This window comes from Oncorhynchus tshawytscha, linkage group LG18 (assembly GCF_018296145.1).
Source record: "Oncorhynchus tshawytscha isolate Ot180627B linkage group LG18, Otsh_v2.0, whole genome shotgun sequence".
In the NCBI taxonomy this organism is placed as follows: Eukaryota; Metazoa; Chordata; class Actinopteri; order Salmoniformes; family Salmonidae; genus Oncorhynchus; species Oncorhynchus tshawytscha.
The window spans coordinates 28,653,531-28,674,042 of NC_056446.1; the positions used below are offsets into that span (position 1 = coordinate 28,653,531).

Below are 20,512 nucleotides of genomic sequence, written 5' to 3' on the forward strand. Positions count from 1 at the left end.
TGAGATGGTTTACCAGGGCCTTTTAATCTCTTCTTAATGACATCATCTTCCCACCCATCTCCCTCTAGGCTCCATCTACTCTCCTCTATGGCTCTGGAAGCAGGGATGAAAGAGGGAGGGAGGGGAGCGGATAAGGGAAGGTGATTGACTGAGCTCAGTGGAAGAGGAGGAGTGTAAGCAACCCTTTTGTAGGATCACAGCCTCACACACTCGCACACACAGAGGTGGGTAGGCATGGCGTCTGGGACGTCGATGGAGGACAGTCCCATGGAGGAGTTGGTGGACCAGGGGTTGGGGATGGAGGAGATGGGACTGAGGAGGCCCTCTCTTAGGGAGACCTACCACCATGACTCCCTGCTGGCTCCAGACACAGACTTCATGACCGGTACTGTATGTGTGGGGGATGGCGGGGTGGGGTACAATTCATATAGGTAAAGTGACGAAAGGGAAGATTCCTCTGAACATACATCATTTTTTGGGGGGAGGGGGCAATTCCAATCGCTACAAAGTGTCACTTTACCTCTAGTATTTGGGGGCCTGATTGTGTGATGGGGGCGTATTGGTGTCTGTCAGAGGGTTTGTGTGGGTATGCAAGGAGGGTGGTGAATTTGGGATATGAATAGACACATGTTCATTCTGCCATTCTCAAAGCACACCACCTTGGAAAGGAGAATACCAAATTACTGCCCTCTACATCAACATAATTGCTATAGGCCTATGGTTTTCTAAATGTTTTTTTGGGGGTTGTTTCTATGTTGTGTAGTGTGGTTCTATTACATAATCCTGTTAGCTTGAGCGTGTGTGTGTGTGTGTGTGTGTGTGTGTGTGTGTGTAGGCTGTGTGTGTGTGTAGGCTGTGTGTGTGTGTGTGTGTGTGTGTGTGTGTGTGTGTGGGCTGTGTGTGTGTGTAGGCTGTGTGTGTGTGTGTGTGTGTGTGGCTGTGTGTGTGTGTGTGGCTGTGTGTGTGTGTGTGTAGGCTGTGTGTGTGTGTGTGTGTGTGTGTGTGTGTGTAGGCTGTGTGTGTGTGTGTGTGTAGGCTGTGTGTGTGTGTGTGTAGGCTGTGTGTGTGTGTATAGGCTGTGTGTGTGTGTGTGTAGGCTGTGTGTGTGTGTGTAGGCTGTGTGTGTGTGTGTGTGTGTGTGTAGGCTGTGTGTGTGGGTGTGTGTGTAGGCTGTGTGTGTGTGTGGCTGTGTGTGTGTGTGTGTGTGTGTGTGTAGGCTGTGTGTGTGTGTGGAGGCTGTGTGTGTGTGTGTAGGCTGTGTGTGTGTGTGTGTGGAGGCTGTGTGTGTGTGTGTGTGTAGGCTGTGTGTGTGTGTGTGGAGGCTGTGTGTGTGTGTGTGTGTGTGTGTGTGTGTGTGTAGGCTGTGTGTGTGTGTGTGTAGGCTGTGTGTGTGTGTAGGCTGTGTGTGTGTGTGTGTGTGGCTGTGTGTGTGTGGAGGCTGTGTGTGTAGGCTGTGTGTGTGTGTAGGCTGTGTGTGTGTGTAGGCTGTGTGTGTAGGCTGTGTGTGTGTGTGTGTGTGTGTAGGCTGTGTGTGTAGGCTGTGTGTGTGTTGTGTGTGTGTGTAGGCTGTGTGTGTAGGCTGTGTGTGTGTGTGTGTGTGTGTGTGGTGTGCATGTGTGTGTGTGTGTGGCTGTGCGTGTAGGCTGTGCGTGTGTGTGTAGGCTGTGCGTGTGTGTGTGTGTAGGCTGTGCGTGTAGGCTGTGCGTGTGTGTGTGTGTAGGCTGTGCATGTAGGTGTGTGTGTGTAGGCTGTGTGTGTGGCTGTGTGTGTAGGCTGTGTGTGTGTGTGTGTAGGCTGTGTGTGTGTGTGTGTGCGGCTGTGTGTGTGTGTGTAGGCTGTGTGTGTGTGTGGAGGCTGTGTGTGTGTGTGTGTGTGTGTGTGTGTGTGTGTCTGGCTGTGTGTGTGTGTGTGGAGGCTGTGTGTGTGTGTGTGTGTGTGTGTAGGCTGTGTGTGTGTAGGCTGTGTGTGTGTGTGTAGGCTGTGTGTGTGTGTGTAGGCTGTGTGTGTGTGTGTGTGTGTGTGTGGCTGTGTGTGTGTAGGCTGTGTGTGTGTGTAGGCTGTGTGTGTGTGTAGGCTGTGTGTGGTGTGTGTGTGTGTGTAGGCTGTGTGTGTGTGTGTGTGTGTGTGTGTGAAGGCTGCGCGTGTGTGTGTAGGCTGTGCGTGTGTGTGTGTGTGGCTGTGTGTGTAGGCTGTGCGTGTGTGTGTGTGGCTGTGCATGCTGCGTGGTGTGTGTGTGTAGGCTGTGCGTGTAGGCTGTGCGTTGTGTGAAGGCTGTGCGTGTGTGTGTGTGTAGGCTGTGTGTGTGTGTGTGTAGGCTGTGCGTGTGTGTGTGTGTGTGTGTGTGTGTGTGTGTGTGTGTGTGTGTAGGCTGTGCGTGTGTGTGTGTAGGCTGTGCGTGTAGGCTGCGTGCGTGTGTGTGCGTGTGAAGGCTGCGTGCGTGTGTGTAGGCTGCGCGTGTGTGTGTGTGTGTGTGTGTGTGTGTGCGCGCGTGTGTGTGTGTGTGTGTGTAGGCTGCGCATGAGTGTGTAGGCTGCACGTGTGTGTGTGTGTGTGTGTCTGTGTGAAGTCTGCGCGCGTGTGTGTGTGTGAAGGCTGCGTGTGTGTGTGAAGGCTGCGCGTGTGTGTGTGGCTGCACGTGTGTGTGTGTGTGTCTGTGTGAAGGCTGCGCGTGTGTGTGTGTGAAGGCTGCGCGTGTGTGTGTGTCTGTGTGAAGTCTGCGCGCGTGTGTGTGTGAAGGCTGCGCGCGTGTGTGTGTGAAGGCTGCGCGCGCGTGTGAAAGCTGCTCGCGCGCGTGTGAAGGCTGTGCACGCGTGTGTGTGTGTGAAGGCTGCGCATGTGTGTGTAGGCTGCACGTGTGTGTGTGTGTGTGTCTGTGTGAAGTCTGCGCGCGTGTGTGTGTGAAGGCTGCGTGTGTGTGTGAAGGCTGCGCGTGTGTGTGTAGGTTGCACGTGTGTGTGTAGGTTGCACGTGTGTGTGTGTGTGTCTGTGTGAAGGCTGCGCGCGTGTGTGTGTAGGCTGCGCGCACGTGTGTGTGAAGGCTGCGCGCGCGTGTGAAGGCTGCGCGTGTGTGTGTGTGTGTGTGTGTGTGTGTGTGTGTGTGTGTGAAGGCTGCGCGCGTGTGTGTGTGTGTGAAGGCTGCGCGCGTGTGTGTGAAGGCTGCGCGCGTGTGTGTGTAGGCTGCGCGCACGTGTGTGTGAAGGCTGCGCGTATGTGTGTGAAGGCTGCGCGTATGTGTGTAGGCTGCGAGCGTGTGTGTAGGCTGCACGTGTGTGTGTGTAGGCTGCGTGTGTGTGTGTGTGGACTGTGCGCGTGTGTGAAGGCTGTGCGTGTGTTTGTAGGCTGTGTGTGTGTGTGTGTGTGTGTGTGTGTGTGTGTGTGTAGGCTGTGCGTGTAGGCTGTGCGTGTGTTTGTAGGCTCTGTGTGTGTGTGTGTGTGTGTGTGTGTGTGTGTGTGTAGGCTGCGCATGTGTGTAGGCTGCCCACGTGTGTGTAGGCTGCGGCTGCCCGTGCATGTGTGTAGGCTGCGCGCACGTGTGTAGGCTGCGCGCACGTGTGTGTGGACTGTGCCCATGTGTGAAGGCTGTGCGCATGTGTGTGAAGGCTGTGGGTATGTGTGTAGTGAGTTTGTAGGCTGTGTGTGTGTGAGTTAGTGCAGCAATAGAGATTTGAGCTGGGTGCTACTAATTCCCTTTTCCAGGGCTGGGATTACAGGCTATTCTAATCCCAATCCCACATTAGGTTTCTGGAGGTGGCACAGGCCTGATGTCACAGCCAAAAACAGGAAGAGAAACACTAAATCAGAGAGTACACTGGGTCACAATGCCAAATATAGCAGACTACACTTATCTGCATATATGGCTAGACTATGCCTAAAATAACCTGTATTCGCTAAATGCTATGGTATATCCTCACATATTCACTCTCCTAAATAAATGAGATGTGTTGACACTTGGCATAGTATGTCAGTCACTGCTGGTGTATTAGCATGTGTTGTGTGTCACGTTCAGCCTCCATCAGTCAGTGGCCTGTAGTATTGTAAATAAAAGACTGGAAGAGTGGATGATCAATGAGCTGGACAAGTTTCTTACAGGAGAACAATACAAGGCCATGCAACCTGTCTCTCGCTCTCTCTGTTCTTACTTGACATCTCTATTTGTGTCTAACTCTCTCTCTCTCTTTCTGTCTCTCTCTCTCTTCCTCTCCTCCTCTCTCTCTCTTCCTCTCCTCCTCTTTCTGTCTCTCTCTCTCTTCCTCTCATCCTCTTTCTGTCTCTCTCGCTCTCTTCCTCTCATCCTCTTTCTGTCTCTCTCTCTCTCTTCCTCTCATCCTCTTTCTGTCTCTCTCTCTTCCTCTCCTCCTCTCTCTTCCTCTCCTCCTCTTGCTGTCACTCTCTCTCTCTTCCTCTCCTCCTCTCTCTCTCTTCCTCTCCTCCTCTTTCTGTCTCTCTCTCTCTTCCTCTCATCCTCTTTCTGTCTCTCTCTCTCTTCCTCTCCTCCTCTTTCTGTCTCTCTCTCTCTTCCTCTCATCCTCTTTCTCTCTCTCGCTCTCTTCCTCTCCTCCTCTTTCTGTCTCTCTCTCTCTTCCTCTCATCCTCTTTCTGTCTCTCTCGCTCTCTTCCTCTCATCCTCTTTCTGTCTCTCTCTCTCTTCCTCTCCTCCTCTCTTTCTCTTCCTCTCCTCCTCTTTCTGTCTCTCTCTCTCTCTTCCTCTCCTCTCTCTCTCTCTCTTCCTCTCCTCCTCTTTCTGTCTCTCTCTCTCTTCCTCTCCTCCTCTTTCTGTCTCTCTCTCTCTTCCTCTCCTCCTCTTTCTGTCTCTCTCTCTCTTCCTCTCATCCTCTTTCTGTCTCTCTCGCTCTCTTCCTCTCATCCTCTTTCTGTCTCTCTCGCTCTCTCTCTCTCTCTTCCTCATCCTCTTTCTGTCTCTCTCTCTCTTCCTCTCATCCTCTTTCTGTCTCTCTCTCTCTTCCTCTCATCCTCTTTCTGTCTCTCTCTCTCTTACTCTCCTCCTCTTTCTGTCTCTCTCTCTCTCTCTCTCTTACTCTCCTCCTCTTTCTGTCTCTCTCTTCTCTTACTCTCCTCCTCTTTCTGTCTCTCTCGCTCTCTTCCTCTCATCCTCTTTCTGTCTCTCTCTCTCTCTCTCTTACTCTCCTCCTCTTTCTGTCTCTCTCTCTCTCTCTTACTCTCCTCCTCTTTCTGTCTCTCTTCCTCTCCTCTTTCTGTCTCTCTCTCGCTCTTCCTCTCCTCCTCTCTTTCTGTCCACCTCTTCCTCTCCTCCTTTCTCTCTCTCTTTCTGCCCACCTCTCCCTCTATCACTTCCTCTTTCTGTCTGTCAGTCTGACAGAAGGTTAATCAGGGTGGGGGTGGGGTTTCTCATGCCAAAGAGGCTCAGTCTGAGGGATTATCATTGTGCTATTGTATAACACACACACACACACCACACCCCTCACTTTAGGCCGAATTGGAGAGGATAGGAGTGTATAGGCATGATCAAACACTAACACACACCCCTACACACACACACATGCACACGCAATCTCAGATCAAGGCTTGAAGCAATGTTGTAAACATCAGCATGCCCCACAACAGCAGACACTACCCAGAGAGAGAGGGAGCGTGATAAAGGAGTGACCGAGAGAAAAAACCCTTAATAATGTTTCATAACCTCACCATGGACTCAGTCTTTGTGACCTGGATTTGATGCTGTTGCAGAGGAAAATAGGACAGGAGGAGAGGACAGTTGTTGCGATATACATTTTGTGATCTTGGTGTGAGGCTGGTTGGAGCAGAGAGGAAGGGAGAAGAGCTCCGTGTGTGTTCTACTGTGTGACAGAACTGGAACAGAGGATGGAACAGTGGAGATGAGAACACCAGTCAGTGGAACACAAAGAGAGAGAGAGAGAGAGAGAGAGAGAGAGAGAGAGAGAGAGAGAGAGAGAGAGAGAGAGAGAGAGAGAGAGAGAGAGAGAGAGAGAGAGAGAGAGAGAGAGAGAGAGAGAGAGAGAGAGAGAGAGAGAGAGAGAGAGAGAGCTGGCAATCACTAGGATGGAGGAAGATATTCTCTGTCAGACAGTGGAACACAGAGAGAGAGAGAGAGCTGGCGATCACTAGGATGGAGGAAGATATTCTCTGTCAGACAGTGGAAGAGAGGAGGAGGAGGAGGAGGAGGAGTTCTAGAGTGGAGGAAGGGTTACCCAGTATGAGGAATCTTTATGACATCTCCTCACTAGACAGGTTTTCCAGAGGTATTCGACAGATTCTGATCTTTACCATTACACCAGTCACTTACGAGCATCACTCTCATAGGGATTAGAGTCTACTAAAAGGACACGGATGGCACCTATTGTCTTGGTTTTTATCCGAGTGATGTGTGTGTCTGTTGTTTGTGGCGTGTGTGTGGTGGTTGTTATGTGTGAATTATAGTGCATGTGCTATTGTTTGTTTCAGCTTTTATGTCTAAAGTATTTATGTTACTGTGTAAGGTGTCTGTGTGATATGTGAAGAATTCTGTTTGAGTCTGTGACTGGTCAGTCTGTTTGAATCTGTGTGAATATTCAGTCTGTTTGAGTCTTCTTTAATGAATCTGTGACTCTATTCAGAGTCTATTTGAGTCTATATCAATCACCTGGAAGCATAAGTAACTGTGTGTGTGTGTGTGTGTGTGTGTGTGTGTGTGTGTGTGTGTGTGTTTGTGTTAACATGGTCTTGAATTGCCCAATGGCCAGTGGCTTTTTAGCTCAGTGGACTAAGACAGTGTTAGTGGCGCTGGTTGGGTACAAATGGCTTTAGCTGTCTATGTTACCGTAGCTTGGTGGCATGCGGGATGGACATAGTGGACCATCTGACGTACCTGAAGCAGTGGCTTTAGCTCAGTGGGCTAACTCTGTGTGTGGTTGTGCTCCCCAGATGACCGCAGCTCTGCAGCGAGCGGGATAGATGTAGCAGACCGCCTGACATACCTGGAGCAGCGGATGCAGATGCAGGACGATGAGATCCAGCTTCTGAAGATGGCCCTGGCAGACGTCCTCAAGAGACTCAACATCTCAGAGGAACACCAGGCCACCAACGCCAAGAAAGGACCTGCTGAGAAAGGTACACACACATAGTGGGGTCCGAAATGATTGACATCCTCGATAAAGATGAGCAATAATGACTGTATAAAATAAATAATTCAAAAAATGAGCTATATTGTATGCAAAAAGAATTTGGGAAATTATATTATTTTATACTAATGCAATTGCTCAGAGAAAGAGATTATGTTTAACAAGTTATATTTTTTTCCCCTCAAAATGGTAGGAGTCAAAATGATTGACACCCCTAAGGATTCTTTATAAAAAAAGTAGTCAAAAGTTTAGTATTTGAGGCCTCCCGGGTGGTGCAGTAGTTAAGGGCGCTGTACCACCAGAGACCCTGGGTTCGCACCCAGGCTCTGTCGTAACCGGCCGCGACCGGGAGGTCCGTGGGGCGACGCACAATTGGCCTACTGTCGTCCGGGTTGGGGAGGGTTTGGCCGGTAGGGATGTCCTTGACTCATCGCGCACCAGCGACTCCTGTGGCGGGCCGGGCACAGTGCACGCTAACCAAGGTTACTAGGTGCACGGTGTTTCCTCCAACACATTGGTGCGGCTGGCTTCCTGGTTGGATGTGTGCTGTGTTAAGAAGCAGTGTGGCTTGGTTGGGTTGTGTATCAGAGGACGCATGACTTTCAACCTTCGTCTCTCCCGAGTCCGTACGGGAGTTGTAGCGATGAGACAAGATAGTAGCTACTAACAATTGGATACCACGAAATTGGGGAGAAAAAGGGCTAAAATTTAAAACATTTAAAAAGTTTAGTATTTGGTCCCATATTCCTAGCAAGCAATGACTACATCAAGCTCGTGACTCTACAAACTTGTTGAATGTATTTGCAGTTTGTTTTGGTTGTGTTTGAGATTATTTTGTGCCCAATTAGTAAGTCATGTATTGTGTCATTTTGGATTCACTTTTACTATAAATCAGAATAGAATGTGTTTCTGAAGACATCTACATGAATGTAGATGCTACCATGATTACTGGTCATCCTTAATGAATCGTGAATAAGGATGAGTGAGAAAGTTACAGAGCGTCAAAGATCATGCCCCCAAGACATGCTAACATTTCACCATTACCAATAACAGAGGAGGTTAGCATGTCTTGGGAGTATGATCTCTGATGCTCTGTAACTCTCTCACTCATCCTTATTCATGATTAATTCATGATTAGCCATAATTATTTTAGCATCCACATTAATGTAGAAGTGTTTAGAAAGATATTCTACTCTTATTTACAATCGTCTGAGACCAGCCACCCGGACAGCTGAGTATTTCTGTTTGTAAGAAAGCCATATTGTGGGGAAAAACAAATTCTGATTGGCTAGGCCTTGCTCCCCAATGGATGGCCCCTGCCCGGTCATGTGAAATCCATAGACTAGGGCCTAATGAATTTATTTCAATTGACTGACTTCCTTATATGAACTGTAACTCAGTAAAATCGTTTGAATTGTTGAATGTTGTGTTTATATTTTTGTACATGCTACATGGTTGGGCATACTGCCAAATTCTCTAAAACAGGATTGGAGGTCGCTTATAGTAGAGAAATTAACATAAAATGATCTGGCGAATGCTCTGGTGGACCTTCCTGCAGTCAGCAAGCCAGTTGCACGCTCCCTCAAAACTTGAGAAATCTGTGGCATTATGTTATGTGACAAAACTGCACATTTTGGAGTGGCCTTTTATTGTCCACAGCACAAGGTGCATCTGTATAGTGATCATGCTGTTTAATCAGCTTCTTGATATGCCACACCTGTCAGGTGGATGGATTATATTGGCAAAGGAGAAATGCTCACTAACAGGGATGTAACCAAATTTCTGCACCAAATTTGGGAAAATCAGCTTTTTGTGCATATGGAAAATTTTTGGGATAATTTTTTTCAGCTCATGAAACATGGGACCAACACTTTACATTTTGCGTTTATATTTTTGTTCAGTATACACAGGGCCATCGGAAATTATTCAGACTCCTTGACTTTTTCCACATTTTGTTAGGTTACAGCCTTATTCTAAAATGGATCAAATAGTTTTTTCCCTCAACAATCTACACACAATACCCCATTATGACAAAGCAAAAACAGGTTTTTAGACATTTTTGCTCATTTATTTAAAATAAAAAACAGAAAGATCACATTTACATAACTATTCAGACACTTTACTCAGTACTTTCTTGAAACACTTTTTGCAGCAATTACAGCCTCAAGTCTTCTTGGGTATGAGAGTACAAGCTTGGCAAGCCTGTATTTGGGGAGTTTCTCCCATTCTTCTCTGCAGATCCTCTCAAGCTCTGTCAGGTTAGATGAGGAGCGTCTCTGCACAGCTATTTTCAGGTCTCTCCAGAGATGTTTGATCGGGTTCAAGTCCGGGCTCTGGCTGGGCCACTCAAGGACATTCAGAGACTTGTCCCGAAGCCACTCCTGCGTTGTTTTGGCTGTGTGCTTAGAGTTGTTGTCCTTCGCCCCAGTCTGAGGTCCTGAGTGCTCTAGAGCAGGTTTTCATCAAGGATCTCTCTGTACTTTATTCAGTTCATATTTCCCTCCATCCTGACTCGTCTCCCAGTCCCTGCCACTGAAAAACATCCCTACAGCATGATGCTGCCACTATGCTTCACCGTAGGGATGGTGCCAGCTTTCCTCCGGACGTGACGCTTGGCATTTAGGCCAAAGAGTTCAATCTTGGTTTCATCAGACCAGAGAATCTTTGTATTATTCTGTACGTAACTCTGTGACACTCCATATAGTCTCTATGGGGGTGCCACAGGGTTCAATTCTCGGGCCGACTCTTCTCTGTATACATCAATAATGTCGCTCTTGCTGCTGGTGATTCTCTGATCCACCTCTACGCAGACGACACCATTCTGTATACTTCTGGCCCTTCTTTGGACACTGTGTTAACTAACCTCCAGACAAGCTTCAATGCCATACAACTCTCCTTCCGTTGGGGTCTCAATTTACTGTTGACTTAAAATACACATGGTGCAATTTTGACATTTGTTTGTTCAACAGTAGTCACTCAGTTAGCCCATGTCAGCAATTATTTTTAACGTTTGATTGGTAAGTTAGTCTAGCGGCCAGCTATGTAAACTTTTAGTAAAACCGACTGAATTGGGGCCTATTGATCATCAGTTATCATATTAAAACTGCAAACATTTTCCTCCAACCTATGGCAAAATGTGTGGAATTGTAAGAAATTAGCTGTAAAACAGCACATTTTTCTTTCCTTCCCATAGCAAAATAAGTAGAATTGCATGAAATTAGTTATAAAATTGCAACATTTTCTCTCCACCCCAAGGCAAAATGTGTTTCAGGAAATTAACTTTAAAACTCAAATGTTTTGTTCGCAAGTTGGGCATGGTGTGGGTACGCAACCCCCCATGATGAGTTTTTTTGTGGCCCCCACCCCTATCAGTTGCCCGTCTCTGGCTTAGGTTGTTACGAGTGTACTGATATAAGTAGGACACGTGACAACTTTGAGAAAAACACTACATACCCAAGTTGTGCACACACGTATCTGACCTCTCATTGGACAAAACGCATTCAACGGATCGCTACCCGCACCTGCTCGCCCGCCTAGCATCACTACTCTGGATGGTTCTGACTTAGAACATGTGGACAACTACAAATATCTAGGTGTCTGGTAAGACTGCAAACTCTCTTTACAGACTCATATTTAGCATCTCCAATCCAAAATTAAATCTAGAATCGACTTCCTATTTCGCAACAAAGCATCCTTCACTCATGCTGCCAAACATACCCTCGTAAAACTGACTATGCTACCGATCCTTGACTTCGGCGATGTCATTTACAAAATAGCCTCCAACACTCTACTCAGCAAATTGGATGCAGTCTATCACAGTGCCATCCGTGTCGTCACCAAAGCCCCATATACTACCCACCACTGCGACCTGTATGCTCTCATTGGCTGGCCCTCGCTTCATACTCATCGCCAAACCCACTAGCTCCAGGTCATCTACAAGTCTCTGCTAGGTAATGCCACGCCTTATCTCAGCTCACTGGTCACCATAGCAGCACCCACCCGTAGCACGCGCTCCAGCAGGTATATCTCACTGGTCACCCCCAAAGCCAATTCTTCCTTTGGCCGCCTTTGCTTCCAGTTCTCTGCTGCCAAGGACTGGAACAAACTACAAAAATCACTGAAGCTGGAGACTCATCTCCCTCACTAGCTTTAAGCACCAGCTGTCAGAGCAGCTCACAGATAACTGCACCTGTACATAGCCCATCTGTAAATAACCCATCCAACTACCTCATCCCCATACTGTATTTATTTATTTATCTTTCTCCTTTGCACACCAGTATGTCTACTTGCACATTCATCTTCTGCATGGCCTATTTATTGCCTTACCTCCCTTATCCTACCTCATTTGCACACACTGTATATAGATTTTTTTCTACTATATTATTGACTGTAAGTTTGTTTATTCCATGTGTAACTCTGTGTTGTTGTATGTGTGTCACGTCCTGACCATAGAAACTTGTATTTTCTATGATAGAGTAGGTCAGGGCATGACATGGGGTTTTTGATCTAGTTTATATTTTCTATGTGGAGTTCTAGGTTTGATTTTCGATGTTGGTGATATGTATGATTCCCAATTAGAGGCAGCTGGTTATCGTTGGACCAAGCAGCGTGCCCGGGAGGTATTGGCATCCTGGTCTTTGGTGGAGATCAGGGAGAGAACATCCTGGACTTGGGACGACATAATGGCAGGAGACAAGAGCCTGCCATGGAAGCAGCGAAGGAGGGACAGTGACGAAGTCAGGGAGGAAGGCCACAGAAATCCCAACAAAACATTTTTGGGGGGCTCATGGAGCAGTCGGCGGAGCCGAGGAGTGAACCAGAGCCAGTCTGGGAGAAGAGTGAGAATTTGGAGGAGAGAGAAATGGGAGAGTTGTTGATTTGGTGGAGGACGCATGGATTTTGCCCAAAGGAACGTGTTGTCAGTTTGGTGCACCTGAGTCAGCTCCCCGTACTCATCCTGAGAAGTGTGTTAAAGTTCCGGAACAATTGATGCCGGCTATACGCACCAGGTCTCCAGTGCACCTTCCCAACCCAGTACGTCCTGTGCCAACTCCTCGTACTCAACGCGTGAAGAGTGTCATCGTTCCTATACAATGTGTGCCGGTTCTACGCACCGTGTCTCCAGTGCGCCTCCACAGCCCGGTATGTCCTGTGCCAGCTCCACGCACTTTCTGTGCGAAGTGTGTTATCGAACCGATACCATTGATGCCAGCTATACGCACCAGGTCTCCAGTACGTTTCCACAGTCCAGTGCGTCCTGTTCCTGCTCCTCGCGCTTGCCCTGAGGTGCGTGTCACCAGCCTGGTACCACCAGTACCGACCCCACGCACCAGGCTTCCTGCGATGATCACCTGTCCGGAGCTTCTGGCGACAGTTCCCGGTCCGGAGCTTCCGGCGACAGTTCCCGTTCCGGAGCCTCCGGCGACGTTCCACGGTCCGGAACCTCCGACGGTCCTAGGCCCGGAACTTCAAGGTCCATGGCTGGATCCGCAGGATGAGCGGGTACTTCACCCCACACCAGAGCCGCCCCTGATGCTGGTGGATGAGCGGGTACTTCACCCCACACCAGAGCCGTCCCTGATGCTGGTGGATGAGCGGGTACTTCACCCCACACCAGAGCCGTCCCTGATGCTGGTGGATGAGCGGGTACTTCACCCCACACCAGAGCCGCCACTGATGCTGGTGGATGAGCGGGTACTTCACCCCACACCAGAGCCGCCCCTGATGCTGGTGGATGAGCGGGTACTTCACCCCACACCAGAGCCGCCCTGATGCTGGTGGATGAGCGGGTACTTCACCCCACACCAGAGCCGCCCCTGATGCTGGTGGATGAGCGGGTACTTCACCCCACACCAGAGCCGCCCCTGATGCTGGAGGATGAGCGGGTACTTCACCCCACCAGAGCCGCCCCTGATGCTGGTGGATGAGCGGGTACTTCACCCCACACCAGAGCCGCCCCTGATGCTGGTGGATGAGCGGGTACTTCACCCCACACCAGAGCCGCCCCGATGCTGGAGGATGAGCGGGTACTTCACCCCACACCAGAGCCGTCCCTGATGCTGGTGGATGAGCGGGTACTTCACCCCACACCAGAGCCGCCCCTGATGCTGGTGGATGAGCGGGTACTTCACCCCACACCAGAGCCGCCCCTGATGCTGGAGGATGAGCGGGTACTTGGTCCCACACCTGAGCCGCCCCTGATGCTGGAGGATGAAGCGGGTACTTGGTCCCACACCAGAGCCACCCTGATGCTGGTGGATGAGTGGGTACTTCACCCCACACCAGAGCCGCCACCGCCACTAGACACCCACCCTAACACTCCCTTTTTGTTTCAGGTTTTGCGGTCGGAGTCCGCACCTTTGGGGGGGTACTGTCACGTCCTGATCATAGAAAACCTGTATTTTCTATGGTAGAGTAGGTCAGGGCGTGACTAGGGTTTTTTGTTCTAGTTTATATTTTCTATGTGGGGTTCTAGGTTTGATTTTCTACCTCTGTGATTTGTATGATTCCCAATTAGAGGCAGCTGGTTATCGTTGTCTCTAATTGGAGATCATACTTAAGTAGCATTTTTTCCACCTGTGGGTTATGGGATATTGTTTGTGTTAGTGTGTTTGAGCACTATGTTGTCACGGGTCTTTGTAAGTCTTGTTATTTTGTTTCCAGTTTCACTTTGTAATTAAAGATGTGGAACTATACTCACGCTGCGCCTTGGTCCGATCATTATTACGAACAACGTGACAATGTGTTTAACTGCTTTGCTTTATCTTGGCCAGGTCGCAGTTGTAAATGAGAACTTGTTCTCAACTTGCCTACCTGGTTAAATAAAGGTGAAATAAAAGATAAATAAATAGTATGATACTGTATGTTACATTGTTAGGTTACATTATGAATGGAATAGGGGTCACACAATAGCATATGAATTACAGGAAGTACAGTATCATGCGTCTTACCCAGTTGTACAATAGCACGAATTGGATGATGTAACCTACATAGATCTTGGAGGATGTATAGTATTATGCGTCTTTCTCTGAGACCGAGTTGCTTGTTTCATCATAACAGCAAAGGAAAATTATGGGGAGAATTAGATCGAATTCCTGAGCTAACAAGGTAAAAATCTGTCGTTTTGCCCCTGAACAAGGCAACTAACCCACTGTTCCTAGGTTGTCCATTGTAAATAAGAATTTGTTCTTAACTGACTTACCTAGTTAAATAAAGGTTAATTAAAAAAAATTAAGACAAAGGTTAGGTGAATTTACATGAAATGTTAAGTGAATTGGGTTTGGTTTAGAATAAGGGTTAGCTAAAATGCTACAGTTGTCCCCAACGCGACTCGAACACACAACCTTTGGATTGATAGACAGTCGTTGATTACACCTGCCCATCCTTCACGACCAACCACCCTACTTTTGTTTCTGTCTAAAGTAACAAAATCATTAGTACATCAGTATCCTACGTCTTGGAAGTGCTCAGAAATGTGTATAGTATGTTTTGTATAGCTCTGAGGCAATGCTACACACACACACACCCTCCTCACCCACATTTCCCCTATGCACCAGCAGCTAGGCCTGTGTCTCTTGCCCTGCCATCCAGACCATCAATGAACAGCCTTGCCTCTCTGAAGAAAAGCTCCACAAGCTCTACAATGCCCTCTACCTCCACCGCACAGAACTACAGCCCCTTACCAGGAGCATCAGCCAAGAGGTACATTACACAATCACTAACAGTCACCTGCAAACACAGAGAGGTACAGTATGATTACTAAACCTCTACTGTTACTCTAGCTAGATACATTTCAACAAATTAATCATACACTTGCTGTTGTCCCACTCTCTCTAACGCCCCCCCCCCCTTCTCCCTCAGTGGTGTGAAGAGTTCAGCAGGCAGTCTGAAGGACTGTACCTCTAAGACTCGGCCAGGCCCCCGACCTGGCCCCTCAGGCTCAACAGCGGCCCCCGGCAGTAAGAAAGGCGATAGGTAGGTTAGTAGGCATATACTGCACAGGAACTTAGACGTCTGTGTCAGTAAGAGGGAAGGGGTGTTTAAATGTGTTCTGAACATAGCCGCGGAAAGTAAGGGTGATGAAGGGGCTGTAGCATGCCCTGAAACAAATCACATTTTTGTTGGGATTTCTCACAACAGTAGTGCACTGTTTATAAGTCCTGCATTAGCGGCAGCCCCATGCCCAAACATCTTCCCGTGGCTATAACTGTTCTGTACTGAGTCTATAAGGCTATTACGTAGTTTCAAATACATCCCTAGAGCAGGAGTCACAACTCTGGTCCTTGAATGTCTGCTGGTTTCCATCCTTGTTCGTCAATCTGGTTTATATCTGTGTCTGGGTAACCTGGTGTAAAAACTAAAAGCATCAGAACTGTGGCCCTCGTGGACTGGAGTTGTCCATCCTTGTTCTAGACGAGCGTGAGATTGACAATAGATGTGATTGAGAATCATTTCCATGCTTGTGGGATGGGGCCTAACTTCTCCTTCCTCACTCTCTGCTTGCAGCAAAACCAAGGAGCCTGCAGCCAGTGTAGGTAAGACAATGATTTAATGTCTACTGTCCACTAGCAGGGAGCAGCACTAAGATGGACAACAGGGCTTGGGTAGAGTAATGGCCAGGTTTAATAAAAAAATAAAAAAATGATTTAACCTTTTATTTAAGGTTAATGAAATGGGAAACAAGCTGTTGGTTAGATTGATCCTACTGAAACATACCATTGATAAATGGCAGTGGTGGAAAAAGTACCCAAATGTAATACTTGAGTAAAAGTAAAGAGACCTTAATAGAAAATGACAGTCATTACTAAGTAAAAGTGAAAGTCACCCAGTAAAATATTACTTGAGTAAAAGTATTTGGTTTTAAATATACTTAAGTATCAAAAGTAAATGTAATTGCTAATATATACTTAAGTATTAAAAGTAAAAAATAATTTCAAATTCTTTATATTAAGTAAACCAGACAGCACAATTTTCTTGTTTTTTTATTTACGTATAGCCAGGGGAACACTCCAACAGTCAGACATAATTTACAAATGAAGCATTTGTGTTTAGTGAGTCCGCCAGATCAGAGTCAGTAGGGATGACCAGGGATGTTCTCTTGATAAGTGCATGAATTGGACCATTTTCCTCTCCTGCTAAGCATTGAAAATGTAATGTACTTATGGGTGTCAGGGGAAATGTATGGAGAAAAAGTACATTATTTTCTTTAGGAATGTAGTGAAGTAAAAGTTGAGAAAAATAAATATATAAATAGTAAAGTACAGATACCCCCCAAAACAACTTAAGTAGTACTTTAAAGTACTTTTACTTAAGTAATTTACACCACTGACAAATGGTTAGAGTGGCTACTATAACTCCCACATCGAGTGACCTGCTCTCTGTTTCTGTGTTTGTTTTCTACAGGGTCGAGGCGTGTGACGCACTGTAAAGGTAGGCCTCAGTCCAACCTCCTGGAATAACATTCTCAACCTCAACTGGATATGTCTTAGTCTAGCTCTCCTAGTAATGGCTTGAATGGAGTCAATGGAATGGTATCAAGCATATGGTTTCCTCCATGGTGTTGATACCATTCCATTGACTCCATTCCAGCCATTACTTTGAGATGTCTTCCCTCAGCGGCCTCCACTGAGTTCTACATACTATGACTGTTTTCTCCACCACCTGTTACTGATCCCATGCATTATCTATCTCAGAAGAGACAACGTCTGTCAAGTTTGTCAAGTTTATGGAATAATATCTACTAAAAGCTCAAATCTAATCTGTGGCAAATACATCTTCTGGTTTCTAAAGTACAAGTAAGCACTGTATTTGAACACTTGTTTTATCCTTGTCTCTCATTTTCTCACCATGCATCATCATGACTTCTCTTCCCTTCCCAATCCCTCTCCACGACACATCTACACCTTTTCCTCCCACCTCAACACTTCAACCCTTGACCACCTCCTCACACCCCAACACTTCACCAACTCAACCCCTCACCATCTGCTCACACTAACATACCTCACTTCGTCCCCTACTTTCACCCTCAACCTTTACCCCTCATTTCACCTCTTCACTTAGTGACTATGCAGATCTATCTGAGCCCCCAAACAAAAAGGACTGGGTCTTCTGAAGTGGACAAATCAGCCCCCACGGTCCCCAACTCCAGACCAACCAGAACCCCCACCTCCCCTCAGACCAAAGGAGTCCCCCCGACCTACGACCGGACCAAGCCCAAGACACGCAAAACACACCCTGCCTTCACCCTCCCCATGCAGAAAAGCACCAATCAGAATACATATTCTCCTCTGGACACGTTCAATTACAAAAGCCCCTTCAAATCACCAAGCCATTACTTCCAAATCTGTTACTAGGCAATAGAGTAGGCTATGAGGATGTAGAAGTTGCTCCTAAACACAGGTCTTGGGTCAGATATTGTTCTAATCCTCATAATGGTTAGGGTTGGGTAATCTAATCCTAGATCTGTAGTTAAGGGCAATTTATATTTGGGCTATTACAAGTGTAGGCCTGTAAGAGAAATCGGTTTTCCAGATATTTGAAAATGTATAGCAGTGAGGTATTTACTGTAGAAGTGGAGGTTGTCTTTAGTAATGTTTGAGATGGACTGATAGTTACAAAGTTTGGGTTTTGAGATTTTTGTTTGGCCAGAAAAGAGAATAGTGAGTTTATTTGATTGTTTTGTTGAATTTCCTAGCACCATCAGTGACCATAGTCCTCTTCACTTTGTTCTCTGTCATTTCTTACATATTTATGTCAACTTGAAGCCTCTATTTTTTTCTGCTGTTTCTTTCTGTCTTAATGTCTCATTTATGTTTTACATTTTAGTAATTTAGCAGACACTCATATCCAGTTTATTTTATTTTGTGGCTTTATGTCAGTAAAATATGGATGTATGAGTTTTCATTGAAATCTCCCTGACTTTGAGGGGGATGTACAGTATGAGTGAATTCTCTTATTCGATGTCTGTGTGTATCTCCGTCTCTGTTGACAGCCATTAATAAACATTTCAGTGATCACCTGCTTCGACTACTTTTTCTTTCTCCTTTCTCTTACAACACAAATGTTAAAAGTAATTTAGCAGACGCTCTCATCCAGAGCGACTTACAGGAGAAATTAGGGGTTAGTGCCTTGCTCAAGGGCACATTGTCAGATTTTTAACCTAGTCGGCTCAGGGATTCAAACCAGTGACCTTTCGGTTACTGGCCCAACACTCTTAACCGTTAGGCTACCTGGCGCCCCCTATGGCCTGCTGTAATAATAACAATGTAATAACAAATGATTACAAGATATGTCCATATCTTATCTTGTTTGGAGTTCTACTATGTGTGAGTGAATGTGTGTGTGTTTAGTACATAGTATCATAGTTCTGTTAGAAACCTCTATGGGGATGCATAGTGGGGCAGAAATCTCTGCCTTCGGCTCACAGAAACTGTTGGCCTCAGCGTACGTGAGCGTCAGAAGGCTAGATGAACTTAGTGTGTTGCCTTCACACTTGCAACATGGGGTTCAAGTGGGTAAGGGATGCTCTCTGCTGGCCAGAAGATAATTGGGGCCTCTGTTTCCTTTCCCAGACACTTCAAAGCCCCCATGCAATCTTTGTAATTGTATTTTTAAATCTTCACTGTATGTCTAATAAAACTACTTAATTTCCCTGAGCCTCCTTGGCCCTTGAAACGCTCAGTCTGATAGTATAGGCATTACGAAACAAAATAGAAAATATTTATATGCACAGACCTGATTGGCTGATAGGATGGTCTAGAGTCATTGGCCTATTATAAACAGATCACATTGTCAATGTCACGATGTGGGCCAAAAGTTCCCTTCCACCTGAACAGGCTGAAATTCCAGGCTCTTAAACAAAAAAGGCATTATCATAATTTTCATAATTTCTGTGTTATTTCGACCTCATAGTGTGGAAACATAATTTTAGAAAAAACTGTAAAATCACAATTTAATTGGAATGCCCCTTTAAGTTGGCTCAACTTCAAGGATATTTCTTCTTTAATGGTATCAGAAGAATATGTGGCTTGAAAATGAAGGCTAGACAGTGGAAGTGAATGTCTGTGACCACACCCACATCTTAGTTGGGTACAGATCATTCACACCTGCCATCTTGCAGGCTATGTTCAATGATTCTGTCGATGTCCCATTGATGTTATGTCCTTGGCCCTGTACTTTGTCTGCATGCAGGTCAGAAGATCTTAGTCCTGTAAAATAAAGGTTAAATTAATAAATAAAATAAAAACAGGTTTCAGGTGTCCTAACCCAAAACCTAGCCTACAAAAGTGCAATAACTTTTGACCTTACAATCCCATCTGTTTTACCTGCCGAGGGGAACCGGCAAACCGCTGACCATCACACCTGTAGTGTAGCCAACTACGATGGGTTCAACAAGGATGGATATCACATGGACATCCAATTCCTCTCATCATGGATTTAAGTAGGCCTACTACTGTCTTTCATTAAGTGATAGACATGTTACATTATTACCTGGTGGTGTTGTCAGGGTCACAGGCTTAGTGGTCACACTTCAAAAAAGAAACCTGAGTTTGAACCCGACGACCATTGAATATCATTGGTTTGGAGAGGAAACAGAAGGGTGGTATAGATTTAGCCTACAGCAGCCCCCCCCCCCATATCCCTCCCTTCCGTTCTCCCTCCTGCACGTCCACTCTCCGTGTGCTGGACGAAGGGAAGATGGCACCCCAGAAGCCGCTGTCAGCCGCACAGACCGGTCTCTCGCCAGGACAGTTCTCCGTAGTGTTCTGAAATGGCACCGAAAACACTGGCAGGACCTCGAAAGGGACTGGTTAGAGATTCACTTTAAAAGAGACTAAAACTGTGGCATCGTTTTGTGGCATTTACCCCACCCTGTCGCCTTTCTAGCGTCTGCCTTGCTCTGCATATCGCCGGCAGGCTTCGTAGCATTGGCGTAGCCTAGGCTATAGCTAGATAATACATATTATAATATTAACATCGACTATATTCTGGACTGAGAGAATCGTCCAGAAAGGGTGACATATTGAATACAGGTCATTCTTCATTTATCATTACGGTGGAGAGAAGAAGATGAGGTAAGCAAAGCATGCTCTGGCTTTTTGATACAGCCCGTTCGCGTTATTAATGCACAATGAACGACACACACACAGACTGCTGCTGCTACTGCAAGACTGGATGAGATTCGAGGACGGATTTTATGGGATTGTAAGGGATCGAGTCGGATAAACCGAAAATATCAAATTAATAGTATAACATTTTATTCGTGCTGTCGAGGACGCAATTAGCAAATATGCCGCTCTTAAAGCCAGGCTTTTATTACAGTCAAATGTTGTTTTTAGGATGACCGGCGACTCTACCTTTATTTGAGCCTATGATGTGGGGCTGTGAATTCTCCATGTGAATAGGGGAAAAGGAAT

General features: G+C 46.6%; 1 protein-coding gene across 3 annotated transcripts; it reads left to right on the top strand.

The window, feature by feature from the left end:
- Nucleotides 1-150: 150 nt before the first annotated feature.
- Nucleotides 151-18,116, top strand: LOC112217827 (echinoderm microtubule-associated protein-like 1). Of its 3 annotated transcripts, none has more exons than XM_024378396.2 (7): nucleotides 151-385; nucleotides 6,901-7,086; nucleotides 14,654-14,798; nucleotides 14,958-15,071; nucleotides 15,603-15,631; nucleotides 16,500-16,526; nucleotides 17,157-18,116. In XM_024378396.2, the coding sequence occupies exons 1-7, from the start codon at nucleotides 235-237 to the stop codon at nucleotides 17,447-17,449; spliced, it is 945 nt and encodes a 314-aa protein (XP_024234164.1). In that variant the 5' UTR covers nucleotides 151-234; the 3' UTR covers nucleotides 17,450-18,116. The 3 variants fall into 3 exon arrangements, with proteins under 3 accessions (XP_024234164.1, XP_024234165.1, XP_024234162.2); XM_024378397.1 differs by having other exon boundaries at nucleotides 154-385; nucleotides 14,657-14,798; XM_024378394.2 differs by lacking the exon at nucleotides 151-385 and adding an exon at nucleotides 5,991-6,239.
- Nucleotides 18,117-20,512: the final 2,396 nt, after the last annotated feature.

Bases quoted from the DNA above. Each gene is read 5' to 3' on its own strand.
- LOC112217827 (XM_024378396.2), top strand. From the start codon at position 235: ATGGCGTCTGGGACGTCGATGGAGGACAGTCCCATGGAGGAGTTGGTG. The intron at 15,072-15,602 runs GTAGGTTAGTAG...CTCTGCTTGCAG, and splicing joins GGCAGTAAGAAAGGCGATAG to CAAAACCAAGGAGCCTGCAG. The intron at 16,527-17,156 runs GTAGGCCTCAGT...CTCTTCACTTAG, and splicing joins GCGTGTGACGCACTGTAAAG to TGACTATGCAGATCTATCTG.